Genomic DNA, 14,945 nt, shown 5'->3' with positions numbered 1-14,945 from the left:
TTTTTAATAAATTATTATATTAAATAAATCAATTATGTAATTATTAATAGAAATAATTTTATTTTATTAATATTTTACACTACTGGGTAAACTATCAAGTACTTTTTATATATTTATTAATTTTAAGAAAAAATGTCTCTAGCTATGTTAATATAATGAAAAATAAAAACATTTAATAATTAAATAAAACATAAATCATAAATAAAAATAAAATAATCATGAATAAAAAATAAATTATTAAAAGGCCACATAATATATGATTATAACTTATATAACAACTTAGTCCTATATCATCTATTTATTGCGTTCAGGTAATAACGAAACACCACGTAATATATTGATTGTAAAGATTATACGGTATTTAAATGCGGTATTTAAAACATTCTTTACAAACATGAATGTTAAACAAAGAAAGTCACTAGTGCTGACTTTCTATATTCCGTCTCATAAAGATAGTATGCCTCTTGAAAATAAACACCAAGGGACAGTTTTCAAAAATTCATCACCAGCGATCAGGTGTGCTGATAACGATGATCTATTAGGCAGGAATATTGGATTTTTAAAACCAAATATGACACTAGTTGAACATCTTTTAGATTAGAATAAAGTGCCAGTCTTTGGCGTCGAAGTGCACTTGACCACAAATAAATTCACATGTGTAAGAATTCATCATACGACAGTACTGAAAGACCATCAACAAAAAATATAAAGAGTGATTTCATGTGGTAAGCGTTAAAAAGCCATGGGTCCCTGACAAGTCTCCAAATTTGAATATGTCTGTAATTTTAAGAGATGACAGCTGTGTTAGATCAGAAACCAAATAGACCTCCAACAATTTTTGTTTCTTACTTGTAACAGAGTGCATACCTCTACAGTTTCTACTTTGCACAACCACAACTACAACATAATAATAAAGAAAACAGTTCCAATTAAAATACAGCTAAGAGCTATCTAATAATAACATTTATTTTTTTTAACTTTTATACTAACCGAAGAAAAGGAAATCATCCTTTTGAACGAATGTCCTCTATTTTAGGTCAGAACATCCCCTCTTCTATTTTTGAATGTTCTTTCTTTGAGACCAGATTGTGCCCTAATTGGGGAGATCTCTAAATAATAACTTCCATAATATATTTACGACATCCTAACATAAAGTTAAGAAATTTATTTGTAAACTAATTAAACCAAAAAATTATTGACCTAATAATAAAACACAGAAATAAATATAAAAATAATCTTTATCAGCATTGTTTATGTTTATAATATTGATTTGACTAAATATAACGTTTATCAAATTGACTGGAGAGGCCTCCAATCAATTTCATCAAAATTCATATAAAATTGCATTATTCAAACAACCAATTTTTTTTTTTATTTTCAATATGTTTATAACAAATGCATAAATATTAATCACAAATAAAATATTCAAATGTTATCAAATAAAATTTTTCGCTTTCATATCTGGAGAAAGAAATATTTTATATACTCTCAGAATGTGTCGACATTTTGAGATTATTTGTTAATGGTCGACTTATATTTGACGTTAAAAATATATGACTGAATCAGAACAATTATATTTTGTAATAAAAATTTTAAATAAGGATCTCAAAATATTAATAATGACACAAATAATTTAGTTAAATGATAAATGAAAAATAAATTTTAAGCTTCAGCTTTCAGATTAAGCCTTGGCTTTAACTTTAAACCAAAAACAATTAGTCGATGCCTTTGTTGTAGGACTGCGTTGCTTATGGTACGATTCCTGAAAATCTCTCTCAAATACCTTTCGTCATGCCAATCACAAGTGCTTAAATGAATCATACATATAAGATTCATGGTTTATCATATCCGTGGACTTATATAGAGATTAGCTTCCTATCTAGAGTTTAGCTATAAGCATACGATAAAACAGTGAAACATTTTTAAATTCACAGACTTGAATTCAATATTTCCCTTTTTTTACTGAAGAGAACTTACACTAATAAATTTAAACTTATAGCCACGTTGTTAGAGGACTCAGTTAATGTACTGAGTTCAAACATATAATTGTTTAAAGGTGCGTGCTCTGATAATCGAGTCAACATTTTTATTAACAGCACACAAAAAATCATATTTTTAATTTATCTATTTATATTTCTAATATGGAAAAATTATATATACATGGACCATAATTTACAGACTACAGCTTGCAACTTTGCACTAAAGTAAACACCCCTAGTTTACTTCCTTGGTGTTTCCATAGATTGTGACGAAAACTAGGATTATTATTGCATAGACATAATGCAAAGTATCAGAATGAACTGTGAATACATTATCCCAACAATAATTGTAGCAACGCCTAAAGTAAAGTTTTCCAAAATATATAAACAAATATTAGCGTGCGAAAGAGAGTATCTCATGTTCACAAATTTTAGAACATATAAATAACAGGTAAGAAGTATTTTAAAACAGTCAGTCATATGAGAAGTCTTAAACGTATAAGAAGTATTGTTTATAAACAAAAATGATTATTTTGATTTTAGTGGTTCTAGCAGTGATTTTATTTCACTATGTAAAACGCATATATTCATTTTGGGAACGTCAGAATTTTCCATATGATCAGAATAGTAAAATACCATACGGTTGTTTGGAATCCGTCGCTAAACATAAGAAGTCTATGGGTATGACAATGTATGATGTCTACTTAAGATCGAAAGAACGTTTTTTGGGTGTTTATTTATTATTCCGACCGGCGATTCTAGTACGTGATGTTGATTTAGTACGTCATGTATTGGCAGAGGATTTTGCTAGTTTCCATGATCGTGGCATATATGTGGATGAAGAAAAGGATCCACTTTCAGCAAATATATTCTCATTAGAAGGCAAAAGTTGGCGTGATATGCGTATTAAGTTAGCACCACTTTTTACATCCGGAAAATTAAAGGCAATGTTCAGTACTTCAGAGGAAGTAGGCGATAGAATGATTGCCCATTTAAATACACTGATACCGGAAAAGGGTACTATGAAGATTGATTTAAAGGAAATTTTTACAACGTAAGTTTAGAATATTTTGTTATCATTTAATAATATGTAAATAATATTTTTGTTATTTTGTAGTTATGCTATTGATATTATAGGCTCAACCATTTTTGGTTTGGATATCAACAGTTTCGAGAACCCTACTAACAAATTTAGAAATATAGTTCGTTTATCCCACAAAAATACACATCCTGCCGCAATTTTGGGTATGCTGTTATATTTGTTTCCATCGTAAGTAAACTGAAGTTGAAGTAGAAAATAGAATAATAAGAATATAACAAGTATGTCATAATACGAGTATATATATACTAACCTAATATCGTATGAACATAATTACATATTTGTAATACAATTAATTGAATATTATATATATTTACGAACAATTATTTCAGGTTGGTTAAATTTTTGTTCCGTAAATTTGGATTGAAGAATCCAGTGGCATTAGAAATGCTTAAAATAGTAAAGGACACTATCGAATATCGTGAAAAACATAATATTGTACGTAAGGACATGTTGCAGCTATTAATGCAATTAAAAAATACCGGTAAAATTGAGGAAGATGATAACTTCGATGCTAAAGTAACAAAGAAAGCAGGAAGTTTCATTGAAAATATTTCAATTGAAACCATAACAGCACAGGCGTTTGTATTTTACATTGCTGGTCAAGAATCTACAGCCTCAGCAGCTGCTTTAACTATCTTTGAACTCGCACAATATCCTGATATACTGAAAAAAGTTACCGAAGAGGTCAATAGAGTTTTAGCTGAAAATAATGGGAAAATTACTTACGAAACTTTGCAAAAAATGGAGTACCTAGAATTGTGCATTAATGGTAAGTTATTGATAATCATATTATATTCATAATATATCTTTATATTTTCTAGAAACTTTACGAAAGTATCCTAGCTTGCCATTAATGAATCGTATTTGCACACAAGACTATCAAATACCAGGCAGTGATAAAATTATCAAGAAGGGAACAAATGTTCTTATATCTCTATTTGGTATACATCGTGATCCGGAACATTTTCCAGATCCAGAAATCTATATTCCAGAACGTTTTCTACCTGAAAATAGTAATTACAATCCCAAAGCTTATATGCCTTTCGGTGAAGGTCCACGTCATTGTATAGCACAACGCATGGGTAAAATTAATTCTAAATTGGGTGTAGTAAAGATTTTACAAAATTTCAATATTGAAATAATGCCAAAACAAGATATCGAAATCGATAACTATTCAATTCTTATTGTACCAAAAGGTGGAGTTAATGTTCGCCTATCGAAAAAATAAACAAATTAAACCACAAATTTTGAAATACTTAATTAAATATTGGATTTTTGTGGTAGTAGATTTTAGGGACAGTTCTATTTTTAGTTTAAGTATTTTAAGAAAAATTTGGGAATATATTTAATGTTAATGCAGTTTTTGAAGTTATGTATGAATTTTATATAGTATATTTTATTTTTATTAATATAAGCTAAGATGCGTTGTCACAAGAATACATCAATTGTGCGTGTGCTACCTTGCTTTTAACTGTGTGTGAAGATATTTTTGATAAAATAGACCTTTGTTAAATTTGAGCATAGTTTATATGGTAGTATAACTATGTCTAGCATTATGCTTATTTGCTTATTTAGGAAGATATATTGGAAAAAATTCAATTTGCTTGTTATATCTGCTTAGCGAAAGTGTAATATTTTATTAACAACACAATTTAAAAAATTGGTTAGACTATTCGAGTTAGACTATCAGACCAATGTGTGCAATCAGTAACTTATACCGGAGCATTTTAACAAATAAAACCGGATCAGAGAAAGTTATTATTGTCAGAATCGATACGACTAGGGGCACTTTTATTTCACTTAAACAGACTTCGAACTGCAGCGATATAAGTAAGTCTAGAAAATTTGGCGTATTTAGTATTAGAATAAAAGCAGTGGAAGAAGTGGAGGAGTAACATTACAATACAATCTATTATTTTGACCTTCATATCTCCAAGGTATCTTGCAAATGTGATGACCTATCTGCGGGTTCTGACAGGCGAAATACAAATGGCACTTTATAAGATTACAAAGCAATATTGCTTGGTGGGCACTGACATGCAATCTGCCAGGTTCTAGAACCGTTGCACCAACTATAACTTGAAGAAGAATACGAGACTGTAAATTGAGAATACGAATTATTTATGAACCCATATCATTTCCTTTTTTTTATTACGATTGATCTATTCAGATTTAGTGCTTTTAAAATCGTTAAAGCTTTGTGTTAAATATTTTTCTTTTTAAAAAATAAAAATAATATAAATCAACAAAATTTAATGAAAACAAGTGTTTTCGTTTAATTGTTTAATTATTCATATTTATTATAAAGATTGTACGTGCAAATTAAGAGTAAATAAAATTGGTGTTCGTTTAACATTAAGATGAGATCATATTTACTTCGCCAATATCACTAATAAAAAGCTTTAAGAATTTTTTGTAATAAATTAAGCTTTTCCGAAATAGATCTAAAACTTAGAATGCTGTCATAAAGCACTAAAATGTTGTCGTCGGTGTTCTTCATGGGGATATAGCTCAGTGGTAGAGCATTCGACTGCAGATCGAGAGGTCCCCGGTTCAAACCCGGGTGTCCCCTGGAGATTTTTTTCATTGTTTTAAATTTTTTTTTTAATTTTTTGAACCTTGTTTTTTCATTTATTATTATCCTTTTTTATCATTTAAAATAATTGTATATATGCATAATTTTTTATTTTGTTAAAGTAAATACACTTTATAGACAATATTAAAATATTTTCAAAATTGTATGTCCATATAACGAAATTTTATGTCATATAAATAAATTATTTTATTTATTATTTATTATTTCATTTAATATATATTATTTATAAATATATTTATATTTCATTTAAATAAATTATATTTATATTTAATTTAAAATTTTTTTAATTATTCATTATTTCTTATAGTTTATTAAAAATCATAGAAAAATTAATGTACATATTTAGAAAATACACAGTATCGTCTCAATAATCGTAACTACTAAATATTTAGAAAATACACAGTATCGTCTCAATAATCGTAACTACTAAATATGTTATGGGGCTGTTGCTTTTATTAAATTATTGCACCTACTAAGGGTAAGAAGAATATTAATACTGAAAATATGATGTGCAAAACAAATAAATAAATTCAATTTTTTTAAAAAAATATCTTTCGTGTAGTTTTTTTATTGGCAAATCTTACTTTTTATTAATGCTTCTTCTTCCTTAATATCTTTTAGATTTATTTTGTCATTTAGAGCGGTATTTCATCTATCTGACCGGAAATAAAATTTTTAACAAAAACTGATATGTATTTTTATATATAATTTTATGGATATTAATTTAATTTTAATGAAATTAATAATATTTAATATTAATTTTTTTGATCATTATTAAATTAATATTGGTTTTTTCATTAGCCTTAATCTTTCCTTCGTTGAAAAATATTTTATGAATATACAGAAATTAAATATATATTTTTTATTTGTGTTCATACGTTAATATTAGAAAAGCTTTATATTAAAATAAATCAAATCAAATTATTTTATTTTATTTTATTTTATTTTATTTTATTTTATTTTATTTTATTTTATTTTTTTTGTATCTTTTTTTCTTATTTTTATATAATTGTATAAAAGGTAGTCTGCATTCATTCAATATTTATTTTTAAATTTAAAAACAAAAATATATAAATTTAATATATATTAAAAACTTCAAACTCTTCATATGAATAAAAATTTAAAAAATAAAAATGTATATAAAGGTTAAGAAGCATCGGTACAATTGCGTAAAAAATATATAAATTTTTACAAAGAAATATATTTAATTTAATAAACAATTTACAAAAGACACAAATGAATTTTCTTATGCCCCACAAAGGATTTGTAAGGACCATTAAACTTTGCTAACATTTATCTGTACTGATGGAAACATATTTTTCATTGTTAGATGTGCTGCGACTAAATTGCTACGTTTTGCTTTATGACTTTTGTGCCGTAGCCAAGCCAATTATTATTTCATATAAAAATTCCTTAAAAAAATGATAAACCGCAATTCTTCATAAAATATTCCAAAGAAAAATAATTCAGTTTGTTTGCATCATTGATTTCACTTAAAATGTGCTGAAATGTAAATTGTCATTTAAAAAAAAAGGAAAAAATAAAAAATATTTAATGGAAAACTCTGGGGATACAAAAAATAATTCCATTGTAGTTGAATATTAATCATCGAGAATGGTTTTGTTATACAAAAAACAAAAACTCTGGGGTAAACATAATGAATTGAAAATATATATTATAGATTATTAAATAGAAAAAATTTTCTCATACATTAATAATTTATTTGTTGTTATATATAACTGTTATATCTATATTTGTGGTTTTCAAGCCGATTGAGGAAAGTCAATTTTAGAAAAAGTTATAGCATTTTTTTTTAAATATTTGGTACACTCTTATCTTCAATCCCCTTAAATTCTCCTGAAATTATTTGTTTTCTTTTTAGCACTTCTCTTTTGACCGTTTAAAATAGTAAAAATATCATGTGAATGGCCACTTTATCTAGATCACAAAATTGTGATTAACTCTTGCCATATGTATTGACAATACTATTGATGAATAAATATCAATATATTGCATTATTGAAAGATTTAGATTGTATGTATCTCAAAATTATAATTTTATATATATTCGAATAATGTTTTCTCAAGTATTATATTATATTTCCAATCCAGTTAGAACTACTTTTGTTTATGAAATTAAGATTTGGTTATTTCCATTGGCATAAGCTGATTTAAGCATAAGAAATAGCTTATTTGTTTATATTTCACATATAAGAAATATTTCAAATTTTGAACATTTCCATTTGGGAATTGACATTTTTCGCCTTATATCGTTTTATTTATAGTGAGGTCATTTATATAAAAGCTCTTTGTATATTAAATTATTCTCATTAGCGGCCTTAATGAGACAAGTGGAAACATGGTATTAAACTGTTAAGTTTTTTCCAAACTCCCCTAAAAATATACGAAGTTTATTTTTGAATTCTGCTAACCAAACAAAAAAATTTAAACAAGATTTTTTACTTTACTTCAATATTTTTCTATCTTATTCTAAAAATGTCAATAAACTTTTAGTAACACCCACTTTATCGTCTGAACTCATCATCATACGTTTTTTTTTTTAATCAAGCAGTAATCAACGACCACGTCAATCTGGTTTCCATATAATAAAATAAAAAAATAAATAATAAAAAAATTAATAAAATATTTGTTTAATATTTTATTAAAATAAAAATTTATCGAAAGAGTTATAATATAAAAGTTTAGAGTAATAAGAGACACGAATGTAAATTAATTATAACCTATTAGAAATATTAAGTTAGGTAAATAAAAAAAGAGTTTAAGAATCTATACCCTACATCAAGCAATTAAATATATTTTTTTATATGCTGCCCTGGTGTAAATTGTAATTTAAATTAGCGCAGATATATTAGATTCATATAAACTTGTAAATATTTTCTTGTCAGATATTTTTGTTATCCGGAAATTATTAATACTATTATGTTGAACATAGTTTCAGTACGTGTGCAACTTGGATAGAGATGAACTAAGAACTATTAACAATCTCTAACTACTAGAAATAAATAACTGAATCAGATATTTTTTTGTTTAACCATCTATATGTTTAATGTTAATTTTAATAATATTATTAAAATACTTTAATAAAATATTTTCTTAATTATTTTAAAATTATTAACGACTTCACTCTCTTCTTTTCTATGCGCCAACTCTTTTCGCTAATCTGGTACGAGTATTCACAGTATTTTAAAATCGACAAATAAAAAAAGGAAGTACATTTTTGAGACTCCCCTTTCTTCTTTCGTTGATAAGTATTCGCTCTAACAACAGATATTCTTACTAGGTGGCTCAATCTTATTGCTTATCTTATGGTTATCTTATGTTTATAAGATAATTAGCTTATAGTTATGGAAACAAGATAGATATCTTAGGGTTATAACGCAGTGACTCTTTGATGTTTTCGCTATTGCTGTTATGATGTAAATTCGAAAAGAGCCATCGAGCTGTAGTAAAAAGCTATTTATTTTTCTTACGATTTTGTATACTCATATGAGTAACAATTTTCCTAAAGCAATTATTTATTTATGTGAAATCTACATTTAATAAATTTTAGTTTACTTCAATAATGTGTCAATTTATCATAGGCAACTTAATGTGCTGTATCTTGTAATATGTAATATATATAATACAATGTAATATATTGTGTTCAACAATATAATATATTGTATCTTATAATATAATATAATGTACCCTACAATATAATACATTGCATTTTAAAATATAATATATAGTATCTTGTAATATAATATATTATGTCTTCCAATATATAGATATACGCTATAGTAGCGCATTTTACAAGTCTTGTTGCCTAAATCATTTTTTTTTTCAGCTATTATCGCGAACACCAATACACTTGCCACTTATCACACAGCTTATCTGCAACTACGTTATTATCAGCTGTTTAAATTAATTATAAGAGCAGCAATTTGTATTATCTAAACAGTCGTGCATTTGCTACAGATACGAGTGGAATACTTAGCAGATATACTTAATACTCGCAAATAATTAATTTGTTTACATTCAATTTAAATAGTTTTAATTGAAATATAATTGAAATGGAACGTTGGCAAAATCGCGTCGCTGTCATCACCGGTGCTAGTTCTGGTATTGGTGCCGCTTGTGCCAAGCTAATTGTAGCCGCGGGCATAAAAGTCGTTGGACTTGCACGCCGCACGGAACGCATGGAATCACTCAAAAATTCATTAACGACAGAACAGCAAAAAAACTTTTACTATCGTCAGTGTGATGTATCGCAGGAGCAACAAGTACAAGAAGCATTTGAATGGATTGAAAAGCAATTGGGTGGCACTGATATACTAGTGAATAATGCAGGCATCATACGTGATGGTAATTTAGTAGAAATGCCAATGCATGATATAAAGGATGTGGTGAACACTAATTTCATGGCTCCCATTTATTGCACACAGAGTGCGTTTAAAAGTATGCAAAAGCGTAGTTTTCCTGGACATTTGATTTTCATTAACAGCACAGCTGGTTTAGCCGGCTACAATCCAGGACCAGACTATCCCAGTTTGAATGTGTATACACCAACAAAATTCGCTTTGAATGCGATTAATGAAATTTGCAGACAAGAATTAATGACACTGAAGACTAAAATAAAAACAACTGTAAGTGGTAGTTTCCCAAGCAATTTGTGATAACAATTTATTTTCTTATCATTCCCGCTTTTTTTGTTTTTTTTTTTTTTTTCATTTTGTATTGTAGAATATCAGCCCAGGTTGGGTATCAACAGAAATTGTGCCAGACGAGACGAAAACTGAATTGGGCGATGTTATATTACAAGCTGACGATGTTGCTAATGCAGTGATGTACGCACTGTCAACGCCACCACACACTCAAGTTCAAGAGATAACATTGCGAGCTGTGGGAGAATGGTATTAAGTTTAAAAAAAAACGTATCTGAGTAGAGTAAAGTAATTTTTACGAATGCGAATTTATTATCTTAGTACCAATCATCTAAGCAAATGATTTTACTTTAGGAATTATAATTTTACACAACATTAAATTCTCAATAAAATATATGTACTACATATATACTTTAATAAATAAATAGTTTTTATTATTATTATCTCTACAATAATTGTAATATAGGTAAGTTAATAAACATTCAAATTAAAAGGCTTTGCAAGAATTTATGTTTTTACACCTCATTTAAAATGCATGTAAATATGATTTCTCAAGATACGGACGTTAAAATTATTGACTGCATATATCAAGTGAATGTACGTGCTTAAGATCACAACACCAAACACAAATTTCCAAATTAAAAACTAGTAGTAATATTACAGCAATTTCAATAAAATCATCAACAGCACTATATTTGCATATAAATGACCATTTAAATTGATTTCATGTATATTGTGAAGTAAACCCCTTTTTCAATTTACGCAAGCAGTTAGTACTCAGTCAAAGTCTCACTAATATCATCAAAAATATTAAATAAAAAAAGATGTTAAAAATAGATTAATGAACAGCACCAAAAAGATTTATAAATTCAAAAAAAATTCCCAACGTCGCCCAAAAAAAAAAAGGAATATTGTAAACAAATGAAGTAACACTACCAAAAACACTAATTAATCCGAAAAAAACTCCCAACTTCAATTATTCAAACAAGTAGATGAATTAGAATAGAGAAACATTCAAAAAAAAAAACATAAAAAAACATGGAAAAACATAGAACTGTTTAAACATAGAAAACATAGCAGCAAGACCAATTATTTATTTATTTATTTACTTATTTACTTATTTACTACGATGTGTAGTTTCCACTAAATTCCTAATTTTTTTTAATATAATATGTAATGCATAAATACTCCTGCTCTAATGATATTTAAGTAGCTCGAACATACTCAAATATTTGGATCGAACACTTAACATGTTCGAAAATATCGAGCTACTCAATGAATTTCGAATGACTCGGACAGTTCATTTGCTAATATGCTGTTTTATTTTCGTTTTTTTTTTGTATTGTACTCGTAAATTTTGAGTTGTTCGATAAGAGCAAACATACTCGAAGTTCACAATCTTCGAAAATTAGATTATTTCAAATCATACATGAAGTTCTAATGTATACCTATAGTGTATTTTAAAAACATCGAATTTAAACATAGACTTTTCTGGTTGAGTGTATTCTAAAATTTGGAACATTATTTATAATTGTTTTCTCTATGATACACCTGTAGTTAGCAATTAAATCATTGAATTAAAACAACCACTGTGGTTAAGTTTGTTCTAAAAACTCGAACATTATTTTTTATGGTTTTCTATATTTTGCTTAACTCATAGAAATTTAACTTTATTTGTCAACCAGCAGCAATACCGATTAGTATTCGGCAAGTTTTATTTATACACGCTCATAAATTCACAAATCCATACAATATTCGAAAAGTATGTGTAATTGCATTCGAACATAAAATCAAAGTTAATCTAGTGTGAACGCGCAATAGTAGATTGATATAACTTGAGAGTAATCATCTAAACATGAAATATTGAATATTTAATTAAGAGTTATATATGACAAATTCTACACAATTATGAAGATGTGTTCATTTTCAACAAGCAGAGAGATAGTCGTCTTGTCCATCTTTAATTATTGTTTATTAAAAAAGACAAGTATAAATGTTGATATAATCAGTTTGTTAGTTAGTTGAAGTGGAGGAAGGAACGTATCCTCCTCAATTAGCTAAGAGAGCCGTTTGGATTCCTTAATTGCTCATAATAATGGGTAGAAGAATGGTCAATTTAGAATCAGCCAGAAGCATTGATAAAAGCGAAAAAAAATAATCAGCTCGTTATTAACATAATTTTACTACATTATATAAAATATATAGAAATATAAAATAAATTTATTAATTGAGTTTTATGGCTTTAAAATAATATTGAAATTTATTGGAATAAAATAGTTTTTATTAAAACAAATTTATTTGGAGCAAGTTTTTTATGCATTCAATGAGTTTTTTGTTAAAGTATAATTAATTTATTATTTTGATTATTTTATTATTATTTGTTTTTTTCTACACAACTTTTTATGAAAATTAAAATGAAATTAAAATGAATATATTATATTTTCATTACGTTTCATATTATTATTGAAAATAATTTTTTAATTAATTTTATTTAAAGTTTTTTTTTATGTTTTCATGTTGTTTGTTATGTTTTCTTTTATTATTTTTATTTTATTTCAAAATAATTTTTTAATTAATTTTATTTAAAGTATATTATTATTTAATTTTATTTATTCATTAAAATAACTTTATTTAAAATAAAACTTAAACGGAACATTGGCGAAAGTGTATCGCTGTAAGGACAGGTGCAAGGTCTGTTAACGGAGCAGCCTGTACCAAGGAAATTGTATCTGCAGGCATAAAATTCGTTGGGCTAACGCGTCGTACCAACAAACACATAAAGTTACTCAACATGTCATTGCCTCTAAAGCAACAACAAAATGTTTATTATCATCAACATCGTGTGACTAAAGCGCAACAAGTGTAAGAAGGGAAGCATTTGATTGGATAGACAAGCAGTTAGGAGGCATCGATGTACTTATAAATAACGCGCTGGTATTCTACGTGATGGTAATTTGATAGATATGCCCATGCACGACAAAAACGATGTTGTAAACACAAATTTTATGGGTTCCATTTATTGTACACAGAGTTCTTATAAAAATATGCGAAAACTTAATTTCGCGGGGCATTTGATTTAACAGCGCAGACAGTTTAGTAGGCTACAGTCAATCTCCAGACCTCGTATCCAAATTTGAACATTAATGTTCCCACAAAATTTGCGTTGTGTGCCGTTCATGAAATTTGCAGACAAGAAGTAATGACGCTCAAGACTAAAATAAAAACAACAATAAGTTTTTCATTTTCAAAAGTTTTATAATGAAAAAAAATATTTGTTTTTATTTAATTTTTTGATATTGTAAAATATCAGTTCAGGCTGGGTGTCATCTGACATTTTTCCAGACGAAATTAAAGTTGTATTGTACGAGGTCATTCCACAGGCTGATGACGTTCCCAAAACGCTGTACTATGCGCTTTCAACGTCAACATCACCACATGCACAAATTCAAGATACTCGTACTATACCATATAACATTGTGCGCTGTCGGAGCATAATATTAAAATCTACATAAAAACTAAAAGACAAAAATATCTTTTATTCGAAGCTTTCAATAATAATTTGTTACAAAATAAATAATTAAATTACAATTTTTTGTAGAATTCCCTTTCTGCCCTATACATATATATATATATATATATATATAGATATATTTTGGTGTATTTTTCAATACACGAGTGTAAATAAACGTAGACTTGTAATTCAAATTCATATAAAAATTAAATGAAGCAATAAAAACAGCAGGATTAATTTGTATCTACAAGAAACACATTATTTACGTTATATTTACGTTGGTATTAAGCTGTCAACACTCAATAACAATGAAAAATTTTTATATTTAACACAACGAAAATACATTACATAGCGCAAAGGTTGGAGTATGCACACAGTGCGGGGGATTAGTACGCCAATCTATGGTATACGAGTATCTTACGCAGTGTAAATTGCACACACGAGGTGGATTTTGCGTATAAATTGTATCTGAAGTTTCGGTGTATTTATTCGGGTGCATGAATTATTTATTAGCAAATAAATTGTAGTTTAAATACGTGGTTAGAATGTATACATAAAAAGTTTGATGGTATGGGCCAAATGTCAAATTTGTTGTGTTTTCACATTAAATATTGTAAATAAAGTTATGTGTAATAATATGCATTTTTATTATGAATGCAATATGTAAGTAATAATATTTGTGAAACAGCACAAGCGGAACGACAAAATAATCAATTCGAAAAATAGTATTTGCTGTAATTTGTATAAAATTAGTTAAAATTTGTCGGTTTGGTTGTATGCATTTTAATTTTCTAATAATTTATTTATGTTCACTGCACAGTTTTTATTAAGCATTTGCCAACGTATGTGGTTAGAATTTATTGACATAATGAACATAAATTTTAAATTATCAGAAAATTTGCATAATAAATATGAAATATGCTGCTCACTGCATGAAGTGAAATAAAGTTTATTTTAAATTTATTGATTACTTAAATTCCATTTTAAGTTTGTATAGGAAGAAACCACAAACAAAAATTATATGGCAATGAACAAACCGGACAAGTGTAAAAACATAAATATATTTGAAAAAAATATGGCTGAATAGATCAAAC

The 14,945-nt window shown here is 27.1% G+C and overlaps 2 protein-coding genes, 1 non-coding gene and 1 pseudogene across 3 annotated transcripts; all 4 read left to right on the top strand.

Annotated features, from left to right (window-relative positions):
• Nucleotides 1-2,474: 2,474 nt before the first annotated feature.
• On the top strand, nucleotides 2,475-4,314 carry LOC119669903 (probable cytochrome P450 6d4). Its single transcript, XM_038079951.1, has 4 exons — nucleotides 2,475-3,033; nucleotides 3,097-3,249; nucleotides 3,411-3,850; nucleotides 3,903-4,314. Exons 1-4 carry the CDS (start codon nucleotides 2,504-2,506, stop codon nucleotides 4,307-4,309), a joined length of 1,530 nt encoding a protein of 509 aa, XP_037935879.1. The 5' UTR covers nucleotides 2,475-2,503; the 3' UTR covers nucleotides 4,310-4,314.
• Nucleotides 4,315-5,581: 1,267 nt separating this feature from the next.
• Trnac-gca lies at nucleotides 5,582-5,653 on the top strand. Its single transcript has one exon. It is a non-coding gene; the product is annotated as a tRNA-Cys (tRNA).
• Nucleotides 5,654-9,636: 3,983 nt separating this feature from the next.
• LOC119669419 (farnesol dehydrogenase-like) lies at nucleotides 9,637-10,740 on the top strand. Its single transcript, XM_038079305.1, has 2 exons — nucleotides 9,637-10,322; nucleotides 10,420-10,740. The coding sequence occupies exons 1-2, from the start codon at nucleotides 9,750-9,752 to the stop codon at nucleotides 10,594-10,596; spliced, it is 750 nt and encodes a 249-aa protein (XP_037935233.1). The 5' UTR covers nucleotides 9,637-9,749; the 3' UTR covers nucleotides 10,597-10,740.
• A 143-nt stretch (nucleotides 10,741-10,883) lies between these two features.
• LOC119666640 lies at nucleotides 10,884-13,852 on the top strand (annotated as a pseudogene).
• The last annotated feature ends 1,093 nt before the right edge of the window (nucleotides 13,853-14,945 follow it).

The sequence above is a fragment of the Teleopsis dalmanni genome, chromosome 1, assembly GCF_002237135.1.
Source record: "Teleopsis dalmanni isolate 2A chromosome 1, ASM223713v2, whole genome shotgun sequence".
Taxonomy (NCBI): Eukaryota; Metazoa; Arthropoda; class Insecta; order Diptera; family Diopsidae; genus Teleopsis; species Teleopsis dalmanni.
The sequence above is the reverse complement of the archived record's forward strand: the minus strand, read 5'-3'. Positions and strand labels throughout refer to the sequence as shown.

Bases quoted from the DNA above. Each gene is read 5' to 3' on its own strand.
- LOC119669903 (XM_038079951.1), top strand. From the start codon at position 2,504: ATGATTATTTTGATTTTAGTGGTTCTAGCAGTGATTTTATTTCACTAT. The intron at 3,250-3,410 runs GTAAGTAAACTG...CAATTATTTCAG, and splicing joins CTGTTATATTTGTTTCCATC to GTTGGTTAAATTTTTGTTCC. The intron at 3,851-3,902 runs GTAAGTTATTGA...TATATTTTCTAG, and splicing joins CCTAGAATTGTGCATTAATG to AAACTTTACGAAAGTATCCT.
- LOC119669419 (XM_038079305.1), top strand. From the start codon at position 9,750: ATGGAACGTTGGCAAAATCGCGTCGCTGTCATCACCGGTGCTAGTTCT. The intron at 10,323-10,419 runs GTAAGTGGTAGT...TTTGTATTGTAG, and splicing joins AGACTAAAATAAAAACAACT to AATATCAGCCCAGGTTGGGT.